Source organism: Mastomys coucha, unplaced genomic scaffold (assembly GCF_008632895.1).
Source record: "Mastomys coucha isolate ucsf_1 unplaced genomic scaffold, UCSF_Mcou_1 pScaffold1, whole genome shotgun sequence".
NCBI lineage: Eukaryota > Metazoa > Chordata > Mammalia > Rodentia > Muridae > Mastomys > Mastomys coucha.
The window spans coordinates 12,878,607-12,888,598 of NW_022196891.1; the positions used below are offsets into that span (position 1 = coordinate 12,878,607).

At 37.2% G+C, this 9,992-nt stretch overlaps 1 protein-coding gene across 5 annotated transcripts in view; it reads left to right on the forward strand.

Annotated features, from left to right (window-relative positions):
* Cntnap5 (contactin associated protein family member 5) overlaps positions 1–9,992 on the forward strand; it is a 910,241-nt gene that overhangs the window by 841,065 nt on the left and 59,184 nt on the right. For all 5 annotated transcript variants that reach the window (XM_031380047.1, XM_031380056.1, XM_031380065.1 and 2 more), the window contains 2 exons: positions 2,931–3,061; positions 7,167–7,251. In XM_031380047.1, coding sequence (XP_031235907.1) covers positions 2,931–3,061; positions 7,167–7,251 — 216 coding nt within the window. The remainder of the gene's footprint in view (positions 1–2,930; positions 3,062–7,166; positions 7,252–9,992) is intronic.

The following is a 9,992-nucleotide window of genomic DNA, read 5'->3' on the forward strand; positions in this document are numbered from 1 at the left end:
ATATATATATATATACATATATATTACATATACACATACATACATACACATACACACACACACACACACACACACACACACACACACACATCAAACATTATGTATTGACTTTTAGAGAATTTACAAATTACATCCAATACACCAGTGTATGTTTGGATAAAGATGAGAATAGGCCTATGATTTTGGAGAATCCAAGTAGTTTCCCAAGAGAAACAACATTATTTGCAAATATGAAGGATGAGGGGAAAGGAACCTAAAAAGAAAAAATCTTGCACTGAAAGACCTTCTATACAGGAAGGACTGGCTACTTGGGTCTGCTGCATTCTGAAAGAACTCAATGGCATTTAGAGGCAGATAGATTTAGTTTCTGTACCATCTCACTCTAAATATTATTAAATAAATACATTTAAAATTTTTTCAATTCCTAACTTTTTTTTTTGTTCTTTTATTTTATCTGTAAATTGAGGGGGGGGGAATCAAAGAGTTTTCTAGATGAACATGGAACTTAGGAAAACAGCCATGATGAAATATCTTTTACAAAGGCAACTGATGCAATTCTGTCTAGTTTGATGTGGTCATTTTTTAGGATATGAATATAATTCCTTTGAAGAAGCATCCTCATCACTATCATAATTCTAGGTGTTTGGTTTTGTTGTTGTTGTTGTTTTGTTTTTTATTTTTAGTATAAGTTTTGCACTGTCATTTTCAATGGAAGACTTTTTATCACATTAATAAATTCATTATGTGTTTCTGTATGAGTATGTAGTGTGATATGCCATGTGTGTAGAGTTCAGAAAACAACTTTTGTGAGTCAGTTCTCTAGACTTTGTAGGACCCAGGGATTGAATCCAATTAGTTAAAAACCCTTACCATCTCCCCATATCTAAATTAAGTTGTAATTTACATACACACATACACACACACACACACACACACACACACACACACACACACAAACAGAGTGAGAGGGGGAATGAAACCTAGAATTATCTCAGAATTATTTAACAAACGGAATAAAAAGAAGATAGAATTTGAATGCTTCAACATTAAAAAGGCTCACTAAAATTTTATGGGATACTTTTGGAGACTGTAGTGCATTCTATTACAAATGTTTATTCAGGAAAATATTTGCAAAAGAAGAGATAACTGCATCTCAAAAAATCATTTTATTTTAAATTTTTATATTATAAGCAGCAAATCTCTGCACATATTTGCACTGAGGAGGTGTCTTCTGGATTCACAGTACTGCTGACATGCAATAGGAAGAAAAGTGAGACCACGTGGGAGTTAAATCCAGAATGATGCATTGCTCTCGATGCAATTCTGACCTGGCACTTAGCCTATTCTTTAGTATATTATATTTACAGTGCATTCCCTGTGACAGTCTGCTACCTCTGGGACTATAAACCTAAAGTGTTTATCATTGAGTAAGTTTGAGGGAGGAGTGTGGGGATATAGAACCCTAGGAAAGAGAAAGCCAGTGAATATTGACTTTCCCAGAAGGATTCAGAGAAAGGAAAAGGGAATTCAAGTAGGGGGACAATGACTAAGGTTATCAGTCTTTAATGCATACCTGTTGTTTCCCATGATTGCCAGCAATGAAAAGAACTGAGTGCATTGAGGAATGTCAAACAAACGTGAATATGTGAAGGGATGATTACAGCCCATCTTCTTGGCCCAATTTGAGTCAATGTACTTTTCTCTTTCATGTTCCTCATAGTATGACACTGTATGCTCTTCACAACCTTTGTTGTTCTCTTGTGTACTCAAGGAGATTTCTTGATGTCTGGGGAAGATTCCAACTGTGCTGAGTAGTGCTGCACAGTAGTAGAGTCATGTATTATGCACCTGGGCTACTCTGTTCAACTGTCTCAGTCAGCCATGTTGGAAAGCGGAAGTGAACACATGCCTGAGTGAGCCTAAGGATGTCTGTCTTCCATGTCATGTTTTCATATAAGGGAGATTTTAAATGGAAAAGAATGTTCATGCTGTAGTAGCTACTTTCTTTATGCTGTAATGCCTTGTCTTCCTGGACCCCTCCAATCTTCTTCTCCCTCCTCACACAAAGCAAGGCAAGAAATGAAAGGACTTCTTCATATGCCTTTCTGGACTCTCCTAAAATCCCCTTTAGTTTCCTTCCATTATGCCAGCTGAGAGATTATGTGAAAATTCAGTCCACTGGTTTGCTGATCTTGCAGCTAATGAACAGGTACTTAAAAAAAATACTCGCTTTATAAAATTTGAATTTCCTAAGGAGACATGAAGGTTTAGATTGGTGGCCTTGGCAGACTGCGCTTGAACTGGAGATATTACATTACATTCCAGAGGATGAAAACAGGAAGTTCTTCTCTCTCTCAGGCTCAGAAGGAATAACAGCATTGCAGGAGAACCATGTCAGGAGACTAACCATGTCATCTTCATGTTTTCATATTCCGGTTACCAAATTGCTCAGTTGGTGTGCTTGTCAATGTGGATCTCTTATTTTCAACCCCCTCCTCTTCCCTCCCTTTAATCTCTCTCTTCCTTTCTTTCTTCCCTCTCTTTCCCCTTTCTCTTTCTTTCTAGATGCTTTTTTGAGGCAGGGTCTCACTGTTGAGTCCAATCTAACCTTCCTGTTTCAGCCTGTAGAGTGTTGAGATTATAAGTCTACACCATTGTGTTGACCTTAAACTAGAATTTTAATTTAAAATGGCACACAAACATTCATAAAACAACAATAACAATAGAGAAACAAACTCACTTTAATCATTTTCTATATTCAGAAGTTTGTATTTGAACTCTGATGAATATATAGGTTAAGAAAAACTTAATGCCAAGTCACTGAGGCCCAGAAAACAGAAATAACCATTGTATGAATAATTTGATTACATGATGTCTTTCTGTGTTGTTCTTGCTATTCTTTAATTCTAATCCCTCTTTTTTCCTTTAAGGAAGTTTACAGGTTCGATATCGACTAAGCAAGGATGAAAGTCAAGTGTTCAACATGAGCACAGAGAATCTGGCCGATAGAAGAGTGCATCACGTGAAGATTAGTCGAGATGGTCCAGAACTTTCCATTCAGGTATTTCACTTCTCATCTTTCCACACAACCTACATGCCAAGGTTTCTCTATTAAACATAATTAAGCTCCAGGAGGCCTCATACTGGAGTACAGAGAAGACCCATGGTCTAGCCAAGCCCTTTGCATGTTCCTTGTTCCCCACTGACATTCTCTTCACACACGAAAGTGCTAGAAGTGCAAATTCTTGAACTCCCAACCAGAGCTACATCAGAAACTACAGAGGAGGAAGAATGGGAGATTGTAGCTGTACTCAAGTTTAATCAGCTGTTAACCAGAATGAGTAACAAAAATTATGCACACAAAGAGGAAAGAAAAGAAACTGTAGAAGGACTATAGGGGAAGTAGGAATAGGAACAGAAGAGGGCACAGGTCATATACAAGTCCTTGGGAAGGCATATGTCTCCTCTATACATTACTACTTACTTCCTAGTACAAACTGGATCTTTTAGACCGAGAGGAGCTGCCTGGATAGAAAAGGCAGAGAAGGTTTCTGAAGGATTTATGTGTGCACAGGGAGAACTGCCTGAGGAAAAATGTGGTAGGCTTATGTAAAATATTAGTGACTCTATATAAAGAGGCAACAGAAGAATATGGAAGATGTTAATAAAGTCCAGACAAAGTCTAAACTACTTCTCTTTGATTATCAGTGAGAATATTAATAACAATCAAGATTTTGCTTAGATAAGTTTAATCCAGTCCTCTGTATCCTCCAAATTTGTTATGTCAAATCCTATCCTCTTTCTTTGCTACCAACAAATGCAATGCTATCTTTTTCAAAGGATGACTTTGTTCTCTTTTCCTTCTCTGTGACCTCCCTATCCTTTAAAAAAGTCAATCAACACACATTCGCATTAGCCCGTTTCCTCCTATCTTGGCATGTGAACTTGTGTTTGTTCTCTTTGTCTCTCCCATGGTTGAATTCAATAGTCTAGCCTTCTAAGGCCCACCCTACTACCTAATGAGTCAGATCTCATAGCCTTCTCACAAGCATAGCTCCAAAATCCTTCTGTCTTCTAGCCTTTTAAACACCTTTCAGATTCACTAAATAATCATCTGAAGTACAAACCAAGTAATTGCTGAATGCACCAAAAGCAAACAATCGAACAAAAGTCTTTCTGGCTCAAAAGAAGAAATACATTTCTCATCAATTATTCAGATTGCTAGATGTAATATTGCCAAATTTCTTAGAAAGGTCAATATATACCAATTTCCAAAGTGAATCTTCCATGTGAATTACCTTATTATTTGCCGTGAAAACGCCTTAAAAAAAGAGCTTAAATGACTTCTGGCTTGCAGTTTCAGAGTACAGTCCATCCTTGCCACAGAAGCATGAGACAATTGGTCAAATTCTGCTCCCTGTCAGGAAGCAGAGAGAGAGGAATGCTGGTGCTCAGCTCATTTTCTACATTTTTATTTATACCAGAACCCCCGCTTTTGGGATAGTGTTGCACTTATTTGGGGTATGTCTCTCCACCAAAATTCATCCAATCTAGAAACTCACCCCAACAGACAGGATTAAACATTTATTTCTATGGTGATTCAGAATTTCTTGTAATTGACAATCAGGATTAATTATTACACTTTTCTTCTCCTTAGTCCCAGCATGCTACACAAAAAAAAAAGATACTACTCCAGGCATGAATGATGTTACTTTTATAGAACCCACTGTTGGAGTGTTGTGTGAAATATTTCTGAGGAGGCATGAACAAAAATTTACTCACTCCATTCATAGTGGCCTGGATCTTCACACATTAATTAATGTAAGATAATTCCTTACAGTCCTGTCCAGTGATGGATGCAGCCACTTGTTATTTGCAAAATGCTGAAGAAAGCAGAAAAGACTAAAGAAATGACCTTATGTTTTTATCAAGTCAGTTTGTTGACCCAGGAAGATAGCATGTTTGTCTTTGTGGCCATTATACCCCCAGCCCAAGCACACACACACACCCATACACACACACACACACACACACACACACACACACCCTTATTTATGTATATAGAGAAATATATGTATATAAACATATATACAAATATTACATTCATAATACATACATTCTTTCTTGCTCATCTAGAAAAAGTTGTTTGATGTAAGCAAACAGACAAACACAACAACAGCAAAAGGCAGATCTTCATGTATCCTTAGTCCTAGGTCAGCCTGTATGGAGCCTTTCAGGAATGCTAGACACCTGTCAGAAAGAAAGACCAGATGATTATAACTACAGCAACTAAAATCCCCAGCATTCCTGCATGTCCCTCTCTCTACAACTTGGCATTTAAAATTGTCTTTTCAAGGACAGTTAGGCAAATTTGGCTACTTGGGGACACAGGCTGGGATCTTGAGTCCAGAAACAACATAGCTATGCAAAATTGTTTATGTACTACTGTGTGTCTTGGTTGAGTAATTCATCATTGTTACTTCTCTTTCTATGTCACTAGATTGATCTATTTCATACCATTGTAAGGAGAATGACATTCAGAAGTATACATTTATGTCCTGTTTTATACAATGTTTATCAGATAGGAAATATTGTAGTCTAATGAAAAAACAATGAGCTGGGTAGTGGTCGTACAAGCCTTTAATCCTGGCACTTGGGAGGCAGAGGCAGGCAGATTTCTGAGTTCGAGACCAGCCTGGTTTACAAAGTGAGTTCTAGGACAACCAGAGATATACAGAGTAATCCTGTCTGGAAAAAAACATAAAAACAAAAAAACCAAAAAACCAACCAAACAAACAAAAAACCCAATGAAATATCATTAAACAAACACACTATGGGTAATAGTTTGGACTACATTATGAGATAAACTACAAGGTCAGGAGGAGTTTCCTAAAGAGAGACACTCAGTGGATGTATGTAGATTGAGAGCTGTGGATGGAGGAACTAGATGGAAAAATTAGGTATTAGTCCTGATCCCTTTGATTTTTCCCAGGCAGAGCACACTCACCTCATCCTATGGCTGTGTCTCTTTCTTTCTTTACACCTTCCTTTGTCTTTGTACTATAAAATGATGAGAATAGTATCATTTGGAAGTTCAGAGTGGAGATTGGAAAGCAGGGGTAGGGCCCAGTTAATGAAGCATTTGCCTTGCCAGCATGAGGATATGAGTCTGAGCTCCAATCCCCAGAAACCTTAAAATAATCTAGAAGTAATGACAACCATACATTTGTAATACCTGTGATGGTGTGAGAGGAGGTAGAGGCATGCTCTTTCCTGGTAGACTGTTGGCCAGGTACCCTAGTCTATTTGGTCAAGTTCTAGGTCAAACAAAAACCTTCCCTCAGACAATGAGTGGAAGGCACCTCAGGAATGACACCTGGGTTTGTTTTCTGATGTTTAAATAATATACACATGCACATGCTTTCTCAAATGATAGAGATTGAAAGAATCAACTGGATCTGACTAGATTGAGAAAAATGGAGATAGATTGGTGGGGCAGTCCAGGAAGGGTAAAGAGGAGGGTGGCAAGCTAGAATCAGCAGTATATGAAGCCAGGGGTGATTACCAAAGAAGCACCCTAGAAACCAAGGCCTGGAAAATCCAGCAGTGACTTCTGTTCAGCCTTCCAGCGTGAGGTGATCAGCCATCCTTGTAAATGGCAGTAATGTGTGCAATCTCACCTCCAGTATCTTTTAAATTATGTTTTATGAGTAGGAAATTCTACAGCCCACACATGAAAGGTCAGGGATATGGAGGGAAAGAAATGGTGGTGGCTGTAAGAGCTAGAGGGGAGGAAACAATGTGAATGGGCAGCATAGCTTGGTCCCATTTCATTGTCCCAGAGCAGGTACCCAAGGACTTCTCTGCTTACTTATTTTCAGAGAAGAATCTTATGAACAGTTCCCAGTGGGGAGATTAAAAACAAGACAATAGCCTTGTAGGGTTTCTAAGGAAATGGAAGATCTTGAAAGATCCTATTTTACAAGGAGGAAAGAAAAGGTACTTTATGTGTATCATTGCACAACTGCTAGATCATTTTGAATTTCTCTTGAGGGAGAATTCCAGAGAGCAGCCTATCGTGGGTGAGACTGTAAGTGGTTTACAGATCGGATTGCTTTCTGTTTTCTCAAACCCTGGGCTTATGAATTTCTTTTGTATTCCTACAGGTGGATCAGCAACTCTTCAGCTATAACTTCTCTCCAGAAGCTGAGTTCCGGACACTGAGGTCACTTGTCCTAGGCAAAGTCACAGGTCTGTTTTTCTTTTCTATGCTTTTCACTGAATGTTGTTAAACTTCATGAACTTTTCATCTCTGCGTGCTCAGTCATTCACATCTGAAGACTTCACTCCCATCTGTAGTCCTGATATAGGCTTTGAAGCAGGATATACTAAAACATACACACGGCAATGATACAAGGTCCCAATGATACAAGGTCCCATTCACATCTGCTTTATTAATTGGTTAGTTCATGATTAATGGTTAGTTATTTGCAGTCAGTAATTTGTTGGTGAATTGTTAGTAATCCAGGGAGAAAGGTAATCAAGTAATAAAGCAAAATAACATTTTAATTTGTTTTATAATTATTATTATTTTTTAGATAGTCAGCTTTTTACTTACATCTTCTTAGTTTTAAGGTAAGGGAATGAAATACGAAGGTAAGCTGAAGAATTGAAAGTTCCATTACAAGTGTGAATCTTCTTGTTTTCATGCAGGCTTTGTGAATTTTCACTTTCTATTTGAAAATATGTATTGCTTGAACAACACTGAACTTTTGATATTTTCCTGAAGAATTGGATATATTCAGTGATATCTGATCTTTAACAATGCTTCTGAGCTACTAAATATATTTTGCATACAACTAATGTAGACAATAGTTCTTTGCATTGGTCATATTTATATTATTTTTCTCATCCTTTCCTTTGAATATTTTTTTTAATTTTTAAATCCTCCTTATGATCTTGTGTAAAACACAGTTGAGTTTTATTTTACTTATTGCTCATGCATACATGTGTGTAATGTTTTGTGTGTGTACACATTCACATGTATGACCTTGGACAAGTAGATGGCATTGTATGCTTTTAGAGATCAACAACTTTAGGTATTTGTTGTTCTACATGGTTTGAGATAGGATTTGTTGTTCTGTTCTTTGTACATCATGCTGTAAAAACATTTGTATTACTACCTCTGGCTTTATATGATGATGCAAAGTCAAATCTTCAAGTAACCATCTCCCTGGCTCAAGTATTTTATTATCTGTAATGTCTGAGTAGCTATGCTTTAGAAGTTAACAAATTGTAGGTCGTTTGTAGATTTTGAAATTATTTGTACGTTTGGACTTCTGACTGCCATGTTATTTCCTACTTTTTTTTAAATATCCATATTCTCTGGTTCTGCTGGATATAGTACAGTTTATAAAACACTGACAATTTTGGATATCTTAAGCAGGAATGCACTTAATTTTGAGTCTTAATATCAGGTTTTGGAATAACTTCTCAGAAAATCTGAGGGTCTTTGTAGGCTATGTGGGGGTGCTTTGGTTAACCTACTAATCATTGATTAGCATGTTGAAGCTGTTCTGACTCATGTACAGAATGTAGATTTGCAAGAGAGAGGAAATAGTCTCTGAAAAAATGTTGTAGGAAATGAGTTGTGCAGTGTAACAGCTTTGGTGGGACAAGAAATGACCAATTGTTTCTCTAGTCTTCTAGATTTATAAAGAATATAGCATCTCTAGAACATAATGTGAGTGTACAATAAGTCAAGAAAATGTCAATTTAAGATTTCCAAGTGAAAGTCAGATGAATCCATCAATATAAATGGTTTCATGATGGGCTCACTTCTCACCTGCCCCAAGCCTAATAATAATAATAGTCATAACAATAAAAGTCCAATTTCTGAAGCTGTTTGTCCTCGTTCACTAAGGTGGTCCTGGTGAGGTTTTACATCCTTTCCTCCATATCTTAGATCTTTCTCCTTTGCACAAAATGTAATTTCTCTTTTCTGAGCCAACTCATTTTGATATATTATTTTTCTGTCTTAAAGTCTCTGAATTATATAATTTTATCTGAAAGAATGCATTTATCTCATCTTGACTCTAAGAAGATCATTTTGTTCTTCAGAAAATAGCCAGATATGTCAGATGGTGAGAGAGGGAAGGGACAGAAGGAAAGGAATAGAGACTGGGAATGGGAGAGATAAGAGGGCGAGGTAGAGGGCAAAGGGAGAGGGAGAGAAAGCACAACTGCATTCTGGGTGGCTATAGTGGCAAGAGCACTGGCTTATGACTACTTCCAATGCACACTTCTCTGAGCTCTGCATCCATGATGTTATCACTGGAGCTAGCAACTGTTCATATGAGAAGGGATCACACTGAGAACATCACAGATGTGCTTCCCAGTCACTGCCATTCTTTGAAATGCAGAAGTAGCCACTATTACACCTCTTTTCTGTTGTCTCTTTGTACTTGAAATCTCTTCAGTTGGTTCTACTTTTGAAAATTGCAACATAACATATGCCCAGAACACACAGCTGCTTTGATAATATGTTCTTATGCATAAGAAACTTAGTGGGAGGGTATATTGTTGAAGTGCAATTTTATGTGTCTGGTTATAGATTTCTTTTAAAAGTTTGCAGCTTGATATTTTTACACTTCTGGAGTCTATTTACAAGTTCATATATATCTTTGTATCTGGTCACATTCAGTATTCATCTTTATCCATTAATTCTCAAATTTTCAACATATCAGCTATTGATTCTTTCTGGGTAGTCAACTCTGAAATATGAATCTGATCAATTTTAGACTGTCAACTTTCACTCTCACGTATTTTCCACTCTTAAAGACTTTGCTGTCAAAACAATAAAAATTTTAGACATATGCAACACATTTATATTTTACTAGTTGTTTGGTGTAGGTATGTGATATAGAGATACATACAGAAAGACAAGCACACACACATACAGAGAGAGGGAGAGAGAGAGAGAGAGAGAGAGA